The 20,851-nt window shown below is 39.5% G+C and overlaps 3 protein-coding genes across 3 annotated transcripts in view; all 3 read left to right on the top strand.

Moving 5' to 3' along the window:
- LOC148103525 (cell adhesion molecule CEACAM1-like) overlaps window positions 1-9,453 on the top strand; it is a 207,349-nt gene extending 197,896 nt beyond the window's left edge. Inside the window, exon 4 of the mRNA XM_087838759.1 lies at window positions 8,941-9,453. Coding sequence (XP_087694885.1) covers window positions 8,941-9,428 — 488 coding nt within the window. The 3' untranslated portion in view covers window positions 9,429-9,453. The remainder of the gene's footprint in view (window positions 1-8,940) is intronic.
- Window positions 9,454-13,217: 3,764 nt separating this feature from the next.
- On the top strand, window positions 13,218-13,820 carry LOC148103524 (coxsackievirus and adenovirus receptor homolog). Its single transcript, XM_087838834.1, has one exon. The coding sequence runs from the start codon at window positions 13,218-13,220 to the stop codon at window positions 13,818-13,820; it is 603 nt and encodes a 200-aa protein (XP_087694960.1).
- Window positions 13,821-20,163: 6,343 nt separating this feature from the next.
- LOC102781435 (uncharacterized) overlaps window positions 20,164-20,851 on the top strand; it is a 159,825-nt gene continuing 159,137 nt past the window's right edge. Inside the window, exon 1 of the mRNA XM_087838778.1 lies at window positions 20,164-20,352. The gene's annotated coding sequence lies outside the window, so the exon portion shown is untranslated. The remainder of the gene's footprint in view (window positions 20,353-20,851) is intronic.

The raw sequence follows: 20,851 nt of genomic DNA, 5'->3' as shown, positions 1-20,851 counted from the left end.
TGGTCAGTAGTTAGATGGGACCGGTCCCTTCTTGGGGTTCTTGGGGATCAGGACTGTCCGACCTTCGGTTAGCCATTCTGGGTGACTCTTGTCAACTAGCAGCTGGTTCATTTGTGCTGCCAGATGCTTGTGGAGTGCAGTCAGCTTCTTCAGCCAGTAGGTGTGAACCATGTCGGGGCCTGGTGCTGTCCAACTCTTCATACTAGATGGTTACTGGACCCTGTTCAGGGAGGTTGCAAAGGTCTGCCCTCAGATCCACTAGCCACTGAGCATTACCATTATGGGTTGCGTCCTTCTCCCATATGCTCTTCCAGTATTGCTCCGTCTCCAGCCTTGGTGGTGCTGTTGTCTTATTGTTCCCTTGCCACGAAGAGTAAACCTTTACTGGTTCTGTGGAGAACAGCTGGTTTATTCTCCTGCCTTCTATCTCTCTGGTGTACCTCCTCAAGCAGCTGGCCAAGGCTGTGGATCTTTGCTTGGCAGTTTCCAAGGCCTCAAGTATGGACAGCTTGCTGTATTTTTTATGCACCTTCTTTGTCGCACCTTTCTGCAACTCCATTAGTTGGCTAACTTCCCTCCGTGCTACTTTGATCTTGCCCTCTAGCCTCCTTCTCCATGGAGGGTACTGCCCTTGTAGCCAAGCATCTCACTGATCACTGCTGCTGTATTGTAGATCAGCTTGTTAGTCTCGGTAAGCGTGGCTTTAGGTATCATCCGTAGTGCTGCATTAACATCATGAAGCAAACCTACTGAGGTTACTTCACATAATCTTGGTAACCGGCAACGGGGGATCCAGGTTTCAAGCTTGGCCATGATTCTTTCAGGTCAGTTCCTCTCGCACTCAACGATCCTTCTCCTTTTGTACTTGGGGCTTTGTACCCAATCTCGGGTGGGGGTGATGATATCTCCCCCCTGACCTGGCGTCCTTGCTCCCCCTTGCCATAGTATTTATGTTGTACCTCGTTAATTTCTAGCTGTGAGAGCAGTCCCTTCTTTCGAATGTTGGAACACTGAGCTACTAGTTGTTTCGCCGTCATAGTGAATGTTGGGTAACGAAGAATCCATAGATCCCTCATCCTATTCATGTAACCCCTTTCGCCAGGGTTACTTGCGTAGTAGCATTCCAACAACGGCCTGTTTTTGTGTCTTGCCCACCGATGCCTTCTTGTTCCAGTAGCCCACTTCTCGTCAGGGTGCCCTGGTTCCTCAACACCTGACGTGGACCTTGTTGATCCGGGCGACGTCCGAGCCGTCATGCCTTCATATTTATCTGTCTTATTTATATTTCCTATCACCTTAAATCTTCACTCAAAGACAAGTATCTTTGACAGTGTATATATAGATGTATTATATATAAGAGACAAATATTGTTCATTTAAAATGTTGGCATTACTAAATTTGGCTCAATGCTTACATATATGTGTAAAAAGGAAATTTTACAAGCTGTGATAACTGTTTCTGATAGAATGAAGAGTAGACTGATATAGTAAATATTCCTTTATTGGGTGAGAAAATCATACCATGTCATAACTGCTTTAAGTCATACAGAATAGATGTCAGAGCCTTAAACAGGTCGACTTCTGCTAAATGGGTCAAACTGGGCAGAAAGTGTACAAACACATAACATCCTTATAGAATATGATGTAACACTATAGATCAACTTACCTCAGAATATATAAAGCATATAAACAATTACAGCAATATGATGCAACAAACACAGCAGTACTACTAATCCAAAATACTCAAAGCTTCATAGAACTGAAACAAACATTTATTTTAGGTCCATTCTGCTGCTGATACAAACTTTAGGTTTCCGAACATTAAACTTGTTGCTGCCTTTCATAGTGTGTAACTTGAAGGCCTTGAGTACTTTCTCCCACACTGAAAACACTGGAATGATAAAATTATTTGAACATTACTTAATTATACTGATTTAGGACAGATAATTAGTTATGTTAAACTTTTCTAGCAGTCCTTCACAAACAGGGAACAGTCTGTCTATTCTCTCCATCTGTCAGCTGCTGCTGGCTCTTCCTCCTCCTCCTCTTCCTCACACACTGCTGAGTTTATCCTGGTGGATCATCAAGGGTGCAAAGCCTCACAGATGATGGGCAGCAGTGGGTCCCTCAGTCTGTCCTCACTCTGGACACTTGCAGTTGTCACACATGGAAATCAAATGTGTTATAAGCTGCAGGATTCAAACACAAGTGGAACTTATAAATACATGTTCATACTTTTATTACACAATCAGAGAGAAAGAAAAAGAGAGAGAGTGCAGGACAGACAGACAGGTGATAGTCTCAGGTGTATACACTGCTACAAAACAGCACAAGAGAAGGAGGATTTAGTGTTTGTGTTATTATGAGTGCTAAACAAGAGGAGATTCCAGATGGTACAGTGGACACATGTGTGACTGCTGTGATTAAAGCATCTTTCTTTCAGCTTAACGAGTGAACCGTCAGCTCGTTCAAACACACGTTAAAGTCCGTTTGGCTCGACACCACCGAACAGAGGCAGCAGTATAACAAAGCTAACATTAACAGTGCAGTGGATCCTGCTTGTGCCGTAATATTAGGGACTGCAAATCGAGCAGCATCACTGACTTTCAGCTTGTTGTGTTTGTGGATATATGACTGACTTTAATTATCCATAAAATCATCACATTCTCTGTAAGATTAATGTCGACTATTGAATGGCGTATATTTTAAAGTAAAGGCTTTAAAACCAAGCTGACACTTAAAGTACAAACATCACTAATGTCACATAACTTTGCCGGCATGTGGCCAACAGTAATGTTTTAATGTTCTTCATTATTAAACATTCGCACATAAATAAGTTACATAATATTCAGAACTTACTTTTGAAAGTTTACTCTTTGGCCGCTCCGCTTCCACCGTTTTTTTTCGGCAAAATTATCCACACCCACCGCCGCGCTATGAAGTCTGGGCCATAGGGATGGGTATCGAAAACCGGTTCTTGTTGAGAACCGGTTCCCACTGTTTCAATTCCTTGGAATTGTTTGCCATTTTTGCAAACGATTCCCTTATCGATTCCAGTCGCCCCGAATGACGTCACCACGTTGCGGAGCGTCATTTACCTGGCAGGACACACGGCGCCTAAGCAGCTCAAACGCTCAAAAGTTTGATTATACTTTACGAGAACGGATGACAACAGGGCAACTTGCAATACTTGCAAAGTAGATATTTAATTTAAGGGAGGAAACACTACGAATATGCAAAAGCATTTGCTCACAAAACACGCGATGACCTTAAATGAATGTCGTGTTTTTAATTCCGCTCCGGACTCGTGAATCTCAACCCAGCAGCAGCGGTAACGTTTGCACGTCCTCTCCCGTTAATGCGGCAGGTAAATAATCAACTAACAGTGCATATTATGTTAGCGCGATCTGCCTTATTACAAAACCTGCCATTACTGTGCATTTAGGTGACCATGATGAGAGAGACAGACAGAGTCTGGTTCAGATGCTGGCAGTTCTCACTGCAGTCTACCAGTAGCGTCTCTCCTTTCAGGCCAGGATAGACGAATGTCACCGAGCAGTGACTAAGTTTGTGGTCAAAGGCTTGCACCCATTTGCCACAGCAGATGCCCCGATTTTCGGTAAGTGAATGTGTTTAATTGTAGGCAGGAACATTACTGGATATTCTTGTTTTATTGCTACAGAAGAATATTTATTTTATTATTTTACATTTACAATTTTTTTTCCTGGGGACCCTGTGACACCCCATTGAAGAGCCGTAGGTTGGATCTCTTAAGATGTCACTGTTGGGTTTGTAAGGCCATGTTACTCCTAAATTTCTATCTCGTTCAAAGAGAAGATATAAAACAAAGTTCTAAGCTATTTGACCTTAGTGTTCTCCTTTTTTAAAAAGAATCGATAAGAGAATCGATAAAGAATCGAATCGTTAAACAGAATCGAAAATGGAATCGGAATCGTGAAAATCTTATCAATACCCATCCCTACTGGGCCATGAAGTCTACACCTCCACATCCCTAAAATTCAGGGAAATGAGGGCCGCATTTCGTGCAGCCTTTGAATTGGGACAGACTTTGTCACGTCGCTGTGATGTAATTGGCCTTAAAATGCAGCCTTTAAGGCTGCAGACCCTGAATTGGGATACAGCCGTTGAGGAGGTAATACAGCCATTTGAATTAGCTGTGCTGGATCAAGAACGCAATGTAGCTTGCCATCACCAGTGTGTGAATGTGTGTGTGAATGCGTGGATGGCTGGTTGAGTAAAGTGCTTTGGGGTCCTTAGGGACTAGTAAAGCACTATACAAATACAGGCCATTTACCATAACACATCTAAAACCTGCACAACATCCTTGGGGCCTGGAGATCCCCTGGGCCAGCTTAAAATTTACATTTTACATCTTCGGATTATAAGAGGAAACCCACGCAGGCATGCCTCTGCTGCTCTTCATGCACATTTTTCCATGGACTTCAATTACATCACAGCCTGCAACGTTTCAGGTGACAAAAAAGGCGTTACACACGTGACAAGCATTTTGTACCTAATAAAGTGGCCATAAAGTAGAAACTATAATGTTCTGTTTAAAATTTTGACCTTGTGTCAGTCTGAGTGAGTCCAGTTTATCACCATCTGCTGCTTTTCCCCACTTTTTTTCCCTCAGTAACATTGTTCATCTTTCAAAACAAACATTACGTTTTTAATTTTCTTTTAAATCTTAGAAACTTTGCTGAAGAAACAAATGTTTTAGTTGACCTCTAGATGGCAGTGTTGTCTTAGTGTTACCATAGCCACCTACAGAGGTCTGCAGTAACAGCGTCAATGTGTTGGAGCACTAAAAAACGTGTGTGACCTTGATCAGTCATCAGCGTTCCAGTCACAGTGTGGGACACAAACACTATTAAAATATGTTTCATTTGGATTTCACACTTAAGCTTTCCATCCATCCATTTGTTTATCATTTTCAGGGTCACAGGGGGTTGGAGCCTGTCCCATCTGTCTCAGGGCTTAAATGGTCACTTTGTGTTTTCTTTGCTTAATACTTCAATCCTCTACACATGCAGGCAGAAACAGATCTACATGAAATATCGGCTAAGATATATCTGTAAGACAAATGGGAGATAATCATCACGTGGTATTTGAGATGGCAAATTTACTGTAAATATTTTTTCCCCTATTGTCCATGAGACTGACCAATAGGAGCAGAAAGTACTCAGCTGAGCCAAACTTTAAGCAGCTGTTACTGAACCCAGCCTCAGTGAGAATGAACTGTTCTGTCCAACACAAGCTTCATGTTGGAAACATCAGCAGGTCTCTTCTCTGACTCAGTCCAGCTGATTATTTGTCTTTGCAGGCTGAAAATCCAGATGTTTCTAGACTGATGTGTAAAACATCAGTTTCTTGGTTTCACATTATTATTTATTTGTACCACTTTGTTATTTTCCATTTTAAAGGATTCAATAACTGTCAGATAACCCAGGAAATTACACGAACGTGTCAGTGTGCAGCAGTTATTAGTTTCATTGTGTTCTCTGTTGTGAGTTGTAAAGATTTAAAGCAGAATATATTGTTGTAAATGATTATTTGTGGATTATCAAATTTTTCTTCAAGATAAAGTCAAATGTAACTAAAGTATTAGACAAACTGCAGCAACTCCTTTAGGAATACTTTCACATCCTGATGTAAAAGTTGTGTTTTTGAATCAGATATGAATGGTTGAGACACTTATGATGCACATTTGCTGATGAATGCAGCTTGAAGCTTTGATGAGACTGTTTCATTACTTGTTTAGGATTTTATTCATGTTTTTCATTCAAAATGTAAAAGAATAAAGAGAATAAATGTGACAATCATCACTTGATTGGTCTGCTTCTGCTTCATGTGTTATTTTTCGTTGTCTTTGTTAGCACCCTTCATGCTTGGGGTCGATTCTGTAGGAGTCAATTTGAAAATTGTTTTCTGATTTTCCAGGAAAACTACATTTAAACCAAGTGCTCCTTGAGATATCTTTGTCTAATAATTACGTTTATCTTATGTTCCGAACAATGTAAATGTATAAAAAATATTTTTTTTAAAAGAACTCTGGAAATGGGGGAATACTTTTCAAAATCACTGTTCTTCACCGACTGTAGTGGATCGTCACTCAGGCACAGGTACCCACTAATCATGACTCATGCTTTCAGGTGGATTGAGATATTTGGGATGTTCCTGGGGGTTGGTAATATATATTAAAAAGGAAAACCCACCCAGTCTCTCACGTTGGACCTGTTACTGTAATCAGAGACAACATGAAGCTCTGATCGAAGAGTGTAGCTGCTACAGCTCTGCCACCACAGTCTGAAGCAGGAAGAAGGTTTGGCAGAGAGCTTCCTCTGTGACAGGATAATATGTTGAAGTTTCTTCTTGTTTCTGCTTTATGTTCACAGAAAAAGAGAAGTAGTGAATTTATCACTCAGTGTAATGCAGACAGCAGCGTGTGGACACACTGAGAGGCCCACTCCTGTTTTTCTCTGTTACTGACTCACAGGAACATCCCAAATGTCTCAATCCACCCGAAAGCATGAGTCACGATCAGTCACTGAGAACCACGTGATGATGATCTTTCCATCCATCTGACAAACATGTCTCAGAATATGTTTTCAAAGCTGAATCCAGGTCTCCTTGACTTCGGTCACCACACACAGACATGTATAGTTTCAACACTCCTTCAAACCCCCATCTTCTTTTATTTGAGCCACACTGGTTCATCTAAAGCTGATCTCAATAGCTACAAAACAAATTTGACCCAGAAGAGACTTTGTGTGCTTTTGATCTGTAGGCCCACGAAACTCCTTCACAGGAAGCTGATTTCAGCTCTCTGACAAACAACGTCTTGATCCCTGATCCGATGAATCTCACGCAGTAGATAATGCAGGGTTCAGGAGCTGATGTGGGTGAGAGGACTCGCCCAGCCTGACTGCCTTGTTGCACAGGAGTCTTTGCTGCCTGGCCTGATACGAAGAAACCTGAGTAGCCCTGCAGGCCAATTCTGAGTCACACCTGTTATGGCAGCTCCCCTCTCGATCGTGACGATGATGATGATGAACACCTCTGGGTATCCAAGTTTATACTTTGCCCCATTCACATCCCATTCTCTTGCTCTCCCTCTAATATCAAGTCAACCAATTAGGTTTTGACATAAGATTCACTGATCTTCAGCCACACCTTATTATCCTCTCCATCTCTGACCTTTCACCCACTTTTAACTAAGACAAAGGTCATTTCATTTCATGCCTTTATTCAGTTCATTAGCATTTCATTCACTTTAGCAGAATCCCTTTAAAACCAATTTTTCCCTTTTAAAACTACTCAGACTTCAGCAGTTTATTTGATCATGTCAACAAAGACTCTAAATGTAAGAAGAAACAGCACTATAAGTGACACTTTTCACATTTACTTTTTATTCTTTCAATTCAGCTTTCCAAAAAGTATTAATGCCTGAACATTCACACAATGTAATCAAATAAAGTTTCACTTTACATTTCAGACTGCAATAACCTGTTCACAAACACATTCTTTATTTGCTTTTTACACACACAAGAAACTGTAAAACCCAGAGCGCAAAAACAGAGAGGTTCAGGAAAATCTGTGTCCACAATCAGGGAAGAAGTGTAAAAACTGTTTGAAGGGGAGAAAAGAGGAAAAACTTTGTTAAAAAAACGGAAACATTTTGTAAAACATTTGTCCAATAAGACAAAAAAAAGTTTGAAAGAGTCTAAAGTTCCTGTTCACAAACGTTGAAGAAGTGTAAAACTGTTCAAAAAGGGGAAAACAGGAAAAACTGTTAAAAAATAGCAAAAAGCTGTAAAATGCTGCTCCAAAAAGAGAAATGAGGTTAGAAAAAGTGTAAAAACTGTGTAAAAAACCAAAAACAAAACAAAACACAACAACAGTAAAAACAAAAAAGTGTAAAGTGATTGACCTAAAACAGATAAAATATTGGAAAATGTCCTAAATGAAATCAAAGGTTGAGAAAAGTATAAAAACTGTGTCCACAAAAGTTGAAAAAGTGAAAAAAGTAGGTTGAAAAATTGTGAAAAACATCTAAAATCATTGTTAACAAAAAAGGAGGAAAGGTTTAAAAGTCCTGTTAATGTCTCTAGTGTGAGTCCACAAAAGCGCCGACATTATTTTGTGACTCTAAAACTGACACTGAATACCAAAATTGATATTAACTACAGTGAAACGAGAAAAATTCAACGTAGAAGTAGAACAAGTCTGACTAGACACAGGAAAGTCGATGCGTCCACACCAAAGCTGTAGCGCAGTCCAAAATGTTCAAATTCATATCAAAAGTTGAGAAAAGTGTAAGAACTAGGTTGAAAAACTAAAATCTGTGTGGCAAAACGGGAAGAAAGCTGCCAAAGTCGTGTCTCTGTCTCGGGTGTGGATACGATTTTTAATTAGGGCCTCTCAGCTAAGACTGAAAACCAAAAATCATATAAACTGCAGTGAAACGAGCAAAAGTCAAAGTGGAACCCATCTGAACAGAATTGTGTTTAAGGGATCAGCAGGACTAGAGAACAATACCAGAACAAGTCTGCTGAAGCCCTTAAACACAGCCTCTCAGTGGGTAAAGAGTTTTCAACTTACCGTCAGAGGCTGAAGAAAAACTTGGGCACATAAGAGCCGATGTGTCCACACCGAAGCTGAGAGAGGCTGCTGAAGTGTTTTCAGCTTCGTATGAGGCAAAACAGACAAGCCGCAATTCCCGAAGCTGAGCGGTCCCGAGAAATTTCAGTTTATTAATGTTGCATGTGTGAGCAGCATGTATGAGACACCTCTTTGCTCTCCGCTCGAATGGCTACACTCCGAATTACGTCACTGTTCGGGGGCGTGCTCTGCGCATGCGTCCTGGCTTGCATTGCTGAAGGCGAGCTCAGCGTTTCTTCACACACACGTGACAAAAAAGTCCCAGCTGAGTCTGGAAACAACGTCACTCTGACATGTCGAGCTCCAAACAACAAGTTCATAGTTGTGAACTGGAGCAGAGCTGATCTGGGAGAAGAATATGTGCTCTTGTACCGGGACGAGCACTTTGATACCACCAAGCAGCATCCATCTTTTAAGAAGCGGGTGGCTCTGCAGGACAGACACATGAAGGATGGAGACGTGTCTCTGATTCTGGAGAATGTGACGACTGCGGATGCTGGAACGTACGAGTGTCGCGTCTTCATGGAAGAAACACGCTCGTGGGAATCTATCTGCACCTCACACCTGTTTCTGCAAGAAGATCAACCAGGAGGACTGAGAGGGGACGGAGTCAGAAGAGGACGTGCTGGACTGATAGCGAGCGCGTCACTTTGTGTTGTGCTTGTTGTTGTTGCTTTTCTGATCTACAGAAAACATGGACAGAGTCAGGATTCAGAGCGTCCTCCTGCTGAACTGCAGACTGTCTGAAATGTCTCAGAGCGTTTTGCAGATGAACTTTGAGTCTCCTGCTGCTGAGCAGAGACAGACAGCATTCAGCAACACTCCACACAGACCACTGATTTCACTCTGACACTACAGGAAGGACTTCATCATCCTGCGGGCTGACGAGTACATTTACTCTAAATATTGTTTCCCCTGTTGTCTATGAGACTGACCAATAGAAGCAGAAAGTACTCAGCTGAGCCAAACTTTAAGCAGCTGTTACTGAACCCAGCCTCAGTGAGAATGAACTGTTCTGTCCAACACAAGCTTCATGTTGGAAACATCAGCAGGTCTCTTCTCTGACTCAGTCCAGCTGATTATTTGTCTTTGCAGGCTGATAATCCAGATGTTTCTACACTGATGTGTAAAACATCAGTTTCTTGGTTTCACATTATTATTTATTTGTACCACTTTGTTATTTTCCATTTTAAAGGATTCAATAACTGTCAGATAACCCAGGAAATTACACGAACGTGTCAGTGTGCAGCAGTTATTAGTTTGATTGTGTTCTCTGTTGTGAGTTGTAAAGATTTAAAGCAGAATATATTGTTGTAAATGATTATTTGTGGATTATCAAATTTTCCTTCAAGATAAAGTCAAATGTAACTAAAGTTTTAGACAAACTGCAGCAACTCCTTTAGGAATACTTTCACATCCTGATGTAAAAGTTGTGTTTTTAAATCAGATATGAATGGTTGAGACATTTATGATGCACATTTGCTGATGAATGCAGCTTGAAGCTTTGATGAGACTCTTTCATTACTTGTTTAGGATTTTATTCATGTTTTTCATTCAAAATGTAAAAGAATAAAGAGAATAAATGTGACATCATCACTTGATTGGTCTGCTTCTGCTTCATGTGTTATTTTTTGTTGGTCTTTGTTAGCACCCTTCATGCTTCGTGTTGATTCTGTAGGAGTCAATTTGAAAATTGTTTTCTGATTTTCCAGAAAAACTACTTTAAAACAAGTGCTCCTCGAGATATCTTTGTCTAATAATTACATTTATCTGATGTTCCGAACAATGTAAATGTATAAAAAAAATTTTTTTAAAAGAACTGTGGAAATGGGGGAATACTTTTCAAAACCACTGTACTCCACCGACTGTAGTGGATCGTCACACAGGCACAGGTACCCACTAATCATGACTCATGCTTTCAGGTGGATTGAGATATTTGGGATGTTCCTGGGGGTTGGTAATATATATTAAAAAGGAAAACCCACCCAGTCTCTCACGTTGGACCTGTTACTGTAATCAGAGACAACATGAAGCTCTGATCGAAGAGTGTAGCTGCTACAGCTCTGCCACCACAGTCTGAAGCAGGAAGAAGGTTTGACAGAGAGCTTCCTCTGTGACAGGATAATATGTTTCTTCTTGTTTCTGCTTTATGTTCACAGAAAAAGAGAAGTAGTGAATTTATCACTCAGTGTAATGCAGACAGCAGCGTGTGGACACACTGAGAGGCCCACTCCTGTTTTTTCTCTGTTACTGACTCACAGGAACATCCCAAATGTCTCAATCCACCCGAAAGCATGAGTCACGATCAGTCACTGAGAACCACGTGATGATGATCTTTCCATCCATCTGACAAACATGTCTCAGAATAAGTTTTCAAAGCTGAATCCAGGTCTCCTCGACTTCTGTCACCACACACAGACATGTATAGTTTCAACACTCCCTCAAACCCCCATCTTCTTTTATTTGAGCCACACTGGTTCATCTAAAGCTGATCTCAATAGCTACAAAACAAATTTGACCCAGAAGAGACTTTGTGTGCTTTTGATCGGTAGGCCCACGAAACTCCTTCACAGGAAGCTGATTTCAGCTCTCTGACAAACAATGTCTTGATCCCTGATCCGATGAATCTCACGCAGTAGATAATGCAGGGTTCAGGAGCTGATGTGGGTGAGAGGACTCGCCCAGCCTGGCTGCCTTGTTGCACACGAGTCTTTGCTGCTTGGCCTGATACGAAGAAACCTGAGTAGCCCTACAGGCCAATTCTGAGTCACACCTGTTATGGCAGCTCCCCTCTCGATCGTGACGATGATGATGATGAACACTTCTGGGCATCCAAGTTTATACTTTACCCCATTCACATCCCATTCTCTTGATCTCCCTCTAATATCAAGTCAACCAATTAGGTTTTGACATAAGATTCGCTGATCTTCAGCCCCACCTTATTATCCTCTCCATCTCTGACCTTTCACCCACTTTTAACTAAGACAAAGGTCATTTTATTTCATGCCTTTATTCAGTTCATTAGCATTTCATTCACTTTAGCAGAATCCCTTTAAAACCAATTTTTCCCTTTTAAAACTACTCAGACTTCAGCAGTTTATTTGATCATGTCACCAAAGACTCTGAATGTAAGAAGAAACAGCACGATAAGTGACACTTTTCACATTTACTTTTTATTCTTTCAATTCAGCTTTCCAAAAAGTATTAATGCCTGAACATTCACACAATGTAATCTAATAAAGTTTAACTTTACATTTCAGACTGCAATAACCTGTTCACAAACACACTCTTTATTTGCTTTTTACACACACAAGAAACTGTAAAACCCAGAGCGCAAAAACAGAGAGGTTCAGGAAAATCTGTGTCCACAATCAGCGAAGAAGTGTAAAAACTGTTTGAAGGGGAGAAAAGAGGAAAAACTTTGTTAAAAAAACTGAAACATTTTATAAAACACTTGTCCAATAAGACAAAAAAAAAAAAGTTGGAAAGAGTCGAAAGAGTGTAGAAGTGTAAAAGTGTTCAAAAAGGGAAAAACAGGAAAAACTGTTAAAAAATAGCAAAAAGCTGTAAAATGCTGCTCCAAAAAGAGAAATGAGGTTAGAAAAAGTGTAAAAAATGTGTAAAAAAACCAAAAACAAAACAAAACACAACAACACTAAAAACAAAAAAGTGTAAAGTGATTGACCTAAAAAAGATAAAATATTGGAAAATGTCCTAAATGAAATCAAAGGTTGAGAAAAGTATAAAAACTGTGTCCACAAAAGTTGAAAAAGTGAAAAACATCTAAAATCACTGTTGAAAAAAGGAAGAAAGGTTTAAAAGTCCTGTTAATCTCTCTAGTGTGAGTCCACAAATGGGCCGACATTATTTTGTGACTCTAAAACTGACACTGAATACCAAAATTGATATTAACTACAGTGAAACGAGCAAAATTCAACGTAGAAGTAGAACAAGTCTGACTAGACACAGGAAAGTCGATGCGTCCACACCAAAGCTGTAGCGCAGTCCAAAATGTTCAAATTCATATCAAAAGTTGAAAAAGGGAAAAAACTAGGTTGAAAAACTAAAATCTGTGTGGCAAAACGGGAAGAAAGCTGCCAAAGTCGTGTCTCCGTCTCTGGTGTGGATACGATTTTTAATTAGGGCCTCTAAGCTAAGACTGAAAACCAAAAATCATATAAACTACAGTGAAACGAGCAAAAGTCAAAGTGGAACCCATCTGAACAGAATTGTGTTTAAGGGATCAGCAGGACTAGAGAACAATACCAGAACAAGTCTGCTGAAGCCCTTAAACACAGCCTCTCAGTGGGTAAAGAGTTTTCAACTTACCGTCAGAGGCTGAAGAAAAACTTGGGCACATAAGAGCCGATGTGTCCACACCGAAGCTGAGAGAGGCTGCTGAAGTGTTTTCAGCTTCGTGTGCGGCAAAACAGACAAGCCGCAATTCCCGAAGCTGAGCGGTCCCGAGAAATTTCAGTTTATTAATGTTGCATGTGTGAGCAGCATGTATGAGACACCTCTTTGCTCTCCGCTCGAATGGCTACACTCAGAATTACGTCACTGTTCGGGGGCGTGCTCTGCGCATGTGTCCTGGCTTGCATTGCTGAAGGCGAGCTCAGCGTTTCTTCACACACACGTGACAAAAAAGTCCCAGCTGAGTCTGGAAACAACGTCACTCTGACATGTCGAGCTCCAAACAACAAGTTCATAGTTGTGAACTGGAGCAGAGCTGATCTGGGAGAAGAATATGTGCTCTTGTACCGGGACGAGCACTTTGACACCACCAAGCAGCATCCATCTTTTAAGAAGCGGGTGGCTCTGCAGGACAGACACATGAAGGATGGAGACGTGTCTTTGATTCTGGAGAATGTGACGACTGCGGATGCTGGAACGTACGAGTGTCGCGTCTTCATGGAAGAAACACGCTCGTGGGAATCTATCTGCACCTCACACCTGTTTCTGCAAGAAGATCAACCAGGAGGACTGAGAGGGGACGGAGTCAGAAGAGGACGTGCTGGACTGATAGCGAGCGCGTCACTTTGTGTTGTGCTTGTTGTTGTTGTTGCTTTTCTGATCTACAGAAAACATGGACAGAGTCAGGATTCAGAGCGTCCTCCTGCTGAACTGCAGACTGTCTGAAATGTCTCAGAGAGTTTTGCAGATGAACTTTGAGTCTCCTGCTGCTGAGCAGAGACAGACAGCATTCAGCAACACTCCACACAGACCACTGATTTCACTCTGACACTACAGGAGGGACTTCATCATCCTGCGGGCTGACGAGTACATTTACTCTAAATATTGTTTCCCCTATTGTCCATGAGACTGACCAATAGGAGCAGAAAGTACTCAGCTGAGCCAAACTTTAAGCAGCTGTTACTGAACCCAGCCTCAGTGAGAATGAACTGTTCTGTCCAACACAAGCTTCGTGTTGGAAACATCAGCAGGTCTCTTCTCTGACTCAGTCCAGCTGATTATTTGTCTTTGCAGGCTGATAATCCCGATGTTTCTACACTGATGTGTAAAACATCAGTTTCTTGGTTTCACATTATTATTTATTTGTACCACTTTGTTATTTTCCATTTTAAAGGATTCAGTAACTGTCAGATAACCCAGGAAATTACATGAACGTGTCAGTGTGCAGCAGTTATTAGTTTCATTGTGTTCTCTGTTGTGAGTTGTAAAGATTTAAAGCAGAATATACAATGTAATCAAATAAAGTTTCACTTTACATTTCAGACTGCAATAACCTGTTCACAAACACATTCTTTATTTGCTTTTTACACACACAAGAAACTGTAAAACCCAGAGCACAAAAACAGAGAGGTTCAGGAAAATCTGTGTCCACAATCAGCGAAGAAGTGTGAAAACTGTTTGAAGGGGAGAAAAGAGGAAAAACTTTGTTAAAAAAACAGAAACATTTTCTAAAACATTTGTCCAATAAGACAAAAAAAAGTTCGAAAGAGTCTAAAGTTCCTGTTCACAAACGGTGAAGAAGTGTAAAACTGTTCAAAAAGGGAAAAACAGGAAAAACTGTTTAAAAATAGCAAAAACCTGCCAGGAGGAGAGGAGGACGGCAGCACAAAGGAAGAACCTGGATATAAGAAAGTATTTTTCAAAGAAACCTGTAAGTTCACTCATAAAATATTCCATAATAACGTTACAGGATATGCTAGGCTTTGGCCCACGTCAGTCTAAAACTGTATGTAACCATGAATAACGTTTTGTGGAAACTAACTGCACAACATGCAGCACTACTAGTTCTCTCAGTCTCAGAGTAACATTTTTAATTTTGATTTTAAGTGTCAGAAAAAATGGCAGCCTCGAGCAAGCCAGGATATTAGTTTAAAGAGGCTGTTAAAATTATATGTCTAACGTTAAAATGTTTGTCACACAATATATCCATTGGGTATCCTTGTTGGTCTTCAGACAACAATTCTGACGGTTAAAGAACCAAATGGGACAGGCAAAAAAATTAAATAAATAAAAATAAAAAAAAGCTTTCCCTAATACCACATATAACAGTGGCTGTTTTATCGTGAGTCCAGCTGGGTCTAGGACATCAATAAACTGAATATGAACTGTTTACATAAAAATATCTATTTAGGAGATAAAAAAATATTTTTGGTCTTCATATAACATGAGAAAAAATGCAAGGCAGCTAGCTGGGTCACAGACAAACTGTATAAACTGCATAAAAAATTATGCAAGCAACTTAAAGTTATAGTCTTTATTTTATAATAGGTTTTTTTCTTCTTTTTATTTGTTCTCATATTTACTCTGCACCCAATATTAGTTTTTATCTGACAGGAGGTCTTTCCAGAGGCTTTTGGTGTCATTGTCATGATAGCACACTTTAGACAGTGTTAGAAATATCTTCATGCAGCCACAATTTGAGACAAGCTAGTCATCTTACAGTGCAGGTACAGAGATTAATTGTTGCATATGTATAAATAGATATGTATATATCTATGACAATGCTCGAGGTAAGATATATATATATATATATATATATATATATATATATATATATATATATATAGTCTAATTAGTCATTAGATGTCAAGGCGCAGAAAGTGATTCAACCAGGCTCAATAATATAACCTTATTAAAGTAAAGAGAGAGAGAAAATGATAGACAATGTCTTGTTTATGTTTTAGTGCTGCCTGTTTTTTCTGGATAAGAACAAAATGTGTACTGGTCAAGCAGGCTGACTCATCACAGAAGGCTCACAGAATAAAAGAATAGGACAGTAAACTGTGGGAGAAATTACTTAAAAATGAACTTCCTGTTCTTGCTAAGTTCAGGATGTGGTAATAATAAGAACACCTCTTAGTCAGATAACCACAATGATTGCACGTTACTGTAAGTTATCACACAGATAACCTCGACTCTCAAAGACAAATCTCGTAACTCCAGATTAAACACTGGATTACCATGCAGACATGGCAAATCCCAGCAGGAGAATATAATAATAATAATAATAATAATAATAATAATAATAATAATAATAATAATAATAATAATAATAATAATAATAATAATAATTGATGGTTGCAAAATTGATCTTATTTTCATTTGATGGCAATAAAAATGAGGTTCCTGCACAGATTAACACTGCTGTCGCATCTTACTTCCACAGAAGAAATATGACACTCTGGACTTTCCCTGTGCGTCAGTTACAGACATGTAAAATGTTACTGTGGTCTGTTCGAACAATTGAAAATTGAAAAATATTCTTCAGACACTTTGCTCTTGTTGAACATGCATGTTCACATTGCTGTTGCTATTAAAGGTTACACTGTGTTAGTCTGATACTGGCTGAGCTTTCTCTGAATATTCAGGAACCCCGTCTGTGTCCTTTCTCACCTTAATCTTTCTGAAATTGAAGAAATGAATTGTTACAATTTATAAGTTGACATTTTTCCCATTCCTGCTGTAAGTAAGATTTGACCTGCGTAACAGTCTGTGGTCACTGCTGTCTGATCCTCCTCTTCATGAGGGTGATGGGAGCAAATATCTGCCGTGTAAGCCTCAAGCATGTGCTTTTGGATTTCAGAAATGAAATAGTTAATACAAAAGCTAATCCAATAGTTAATGCAATGGCTAATCAGTGAGCTAACATGAGTTTTCAAATGAAGAGTGGAATCACCATTTTAAATGTCAGAAATAAATCTTTGATTTTTGAAACCATTTACTTATTCATCTTTTTTTTAAATTGTGTTTTAAAAATAATTTTGAATATCTTTTTTATATATATATATATTTATATATATATAATATTTAAATGAATTAATTAATTAATTTGCAAATGCAGAATTTATTGTACAATTCATTATTTAAGGACAGAATTTTGACGTGTGCGGCTCTTGTGGTCCTCCATATAAATGCAATTTTTCCTCGATACTTCTTGTTCAGTATGTTTAAAGAGAAGAATTGCCTTTACCTCCTCAATAAATTGATTGTTGTGCGTGATTTGCATGTTGGGGTGACGCACACTGCACAGTTTTATTTAAATCCAGCCACCAGGTGGCAGCAGGTCTACTTTTGTGGGAAAAACAGAGCATACAAGGAAACACCTAAACGCTGTTTAACTCTAAACGCACTTTATGTTCATGTGTTAAGACGCGCTACAAAACGACAGAAAATACACACAAGTACGGATTTTGGTGTTTAGATTTATTTCTATCTTCTATTCTTGGTGAAGTGGAGACTCTGCCTGGGTTACAGGAAAAGTGAAAGTAGAACATACACTTTGCTTTCTGTTACAGCACAAAGAGAGTCCGACATTTACGGGTTTGGATTCTGGGGATGTTATTATAAACATAATTACCACATCTACACTCACAAACATAAGAGAACTGTGACTCAGGACTTCCTCTGTGTGTCTATCAGTCAAGTTTCCACACAGCAGCTGCTGCATTAGACAAAGTAAAAAAAAATGGCCTCGCTTCTCTTCATTAAATACGATGGAACGAGGAAAACCTCTGCTCTCTTTTGAAACCATGGTGAAGGTTTTAGAGAACCTCGGATTACCTTCAAAGTACAGATATTCTGTGTTAAACCTTTGGTTTGCGGTCCTTTTTGTGTTAGAGGAAAAACCTGTTTGACTCTAAACTACCTGAATATGATTTCATATTTAGAAATTTTACATTTCTTGGTTATTTGTAAGCCAGTATATGATTAATATGAAGCCTGATTTACAAGCCAGTCTTTACTGAGTTCGAGTAAACATAGTTTCTTTATGACTGTATGTTCGGATAATGACCTATGCGCCTGTTTTCAGCTTGGTGCTGCGTGACATACAGCAGGATCACAGCGAGAGAGACGTTTATTGGCTGTGGGGTTAGGCAGAAAAAAAGACTGTCGTCGGTCTGTTTTTTCTTTCCTGTTTCTTTCCCTTAGGCACCATGTTTACAGAACAGACTGCTCACACAAACTGAAAAACAACCAAACTAAGTAAAATAATTAAACCAGAGAACAAAAGAAAAACGACCGGGCAGCTTTAACTTACAGATCACAGTCTAACACTAACAAACAAGGAAACAGCTCTGCGGTCGGTCGCGCCCTGAGAGTAAAGTCGCTGTAACAACGACGCACAAAATAAACACAAAATGAACTCATAGACACGGATCATTCAAAGACAGTTAAGAGAATTTAGCTGCTCTCTAACTGATTAAAATCAACACCTCAGGCAAAACTTCTACTCCCCGCATACTCTTTAAAAGTGAAACTTCGGCGCTGCTCAAGGGGATTTTTATTTTTATTCTCTTCATGTAAAACATAGCGAAGTCAACTCCACCACAGCTGTGAGGACAGTGAAAATACAGACTGTCACCTTTATCTGTCTGACTGGCGTCAAAACGTTCCTTTTGTTAAGTTTCTCCCTTAATAAGCTTGGGGTGTGAAACAAGTCTTTAATTTCTTAAGTTTTACATAACAGGATATACAGGTCCTTCTCAAAAAAAATTGCATATTGTGATAAAGTTCATTATTTCCTGTAATGTACTGATAAACATTAGACTTTCATATATTTTAGTTTTTAATTATTTTAAATTAATTTATTTTTTTGAGATAGGAATTTTGGGTTTTCATGAGTTATGTATGCCAAAATCATCAATATTAAAACAATGAAAGGCTTGAACTACTTCAGTTGTGTGTAATGAAATATATGAAAGTCTAATGTTTATCAGTACATTACAGGAAATAATGAACTTTATCACAATATGCTAATTTTTTGAGAAGGACCTGTCCTTAAACACGTTTCAGTTCATCGCGTCAGCAGGTCTTAAATTGTGTCCGTACGAGCTCAGATGAAAATAAACACATGATGTTTGTGTGCACAACTGTGCATCAGAAGTGTTTCAGCTGTGGTCACAAGCCTGAAATGAAAGGTAAAAAGTCTTCACTGAGATAATCATTGAGTCTCAAACTCCCGGAGTTACTGGTGAACTTGCACAACAGTCAGTCAAGACTAATCACTGTTTCACGAAACAGAGGAGCAACCAGCACCAGGGCGTGTTTGTAATATTCATGGATACACAGTTGATGTTCATTTGATGCGAAGAAATATGATTCCTGCTCAGACTAGCACCAATGTCCCGTGGTGTCAGAGTACTCTGGCCCTGCAGGGGTAAACACTCAGGAATTTGCTTGTGGGTGTGGCAACAGAGAAGGAACAATTCTGAGCACAAACTTTGAACCATTGTTGCTAAAGAGAAAACTCAGTGTGAGTTGCAGCAGAGTGTGAAATGCCTACAAACCACAAACTCTGCATGAATTTCCCCGTTTCTGTGCAGCCTGAACATAGAACAGGGCAGGCCAGATATTTCATTTATGACTCTTAATCACACAGTTAAACACATTTGGTTTAGTTATATTCTTTTAATCTTTGAGTCAGCATATTCAAATTAGCTCTTGTTTCTGCTTCCTTACACACAGTCAGTCTTTGAAAAACTGTGAACCACATTTAAACAGACTCACTGAGTTACTATCAGTCAAAAGACTGTTAATGAATCACACACATCACACAGAATATCACATGCCATTCAGTTTTAACTTCTTCAGGCAGGTTTATGGGCAGAAATCTGTGCCATCAGAAACTGAATTTGAATAAGTTAAATTCGAATTTGAATCGCTAGGATTGAATCTGAATTGTAACTTGCTTTTAAAAACTGAATATGAATTAGCCTAATTTGAAATTCAATTTATTGGTTTGAAAATGATCATCGCTAAACTAAAATTGAATTTTATGTTTTGAAAATAAATTCATTTGCTTTGAAACTGTATTTTATCCTTTAAAAATTTAGCTCTCAAATAATTTCAGATTCTCCTCTCTCTCTCTCTAGGTCACAGCCAGAGGCGGAGGCAGACACAGACTCACAGCTGCTGTTCATTGGCCTCGTTCGACACGAGTCGCAAGAGAGGAAGAGGCGGAGAGAGCGGGCAAACAGCCAACTCAAACTGTAGGAGTATAAAATGTGAGCTGAACGGATAAAACAGTCTCAGTGTTTCTCATGTGTCTTTAGATACGCATAGTTTATTGAACCTTTCAATTCTATTTGGAATATTTAGCCTTAAGAAAGCTGTGATTGACTCTAGCCCTCCGTGATCCTGAATTGGATAAGCAAAAGAGAATGGACTCTAAGGACAATGGACGGAGATTAATAATGAGGTATATTGAGTTTTTAATCTGTTATCTTTCCTTTTTTATCATTTATTTTAGCTCATTAGATTAAGACAGTACATTTCCACTAAATATGACTGAAAACACATAGGGGTATGATCCGGTCTTTAGTGATTGCGTCAGCCTTGACTTCCAGCTTGTCGGTAGTGCACACACCCAGGCCTTTATGCAGGGGCGACCCCTTGTGGCAAGAATGAAGTTATTACTGTAAAGAGGTTTGGCAACATTTTTTGTGATCACCAAGTGGGTGTAAACGGTCTGCATTTACGTTGTACGCCTGCATGCGGCTCTGACGCACATATGTTGCTGCTTTAACACCCGGAACAACATAAGAAAGAAGATCTACAGCCCTTTTTCATTTCTCAAGTACGGACACGCGATTTGTACATCTGGAACAGCAGTGTACTTGATGGCCAAAGGAGCTTGCAAAGCTCTGCAAGCGTCTGGACTTCTTTAAGTTACTTGAAGACGTTTCACCTCTCATCCG

Source organism: Neolamprologus brichardi, chromosome 3 (genome assembly GCF_056152115.1).
Source record: "Neolamprologus brichardi isolate AB-2024 chromosome 3, ASM5615211v1, whole genome shotgun sequence".
NCBI lineage: Eukaryota > Metazoa > Chordata > Actinopteri > Cichliformes > Cichlidae > Neolamprologus > Neolamprologus brichardi.
This window is presented reverse-complemented; position numbering and strand designations above follow the sequence as displayed.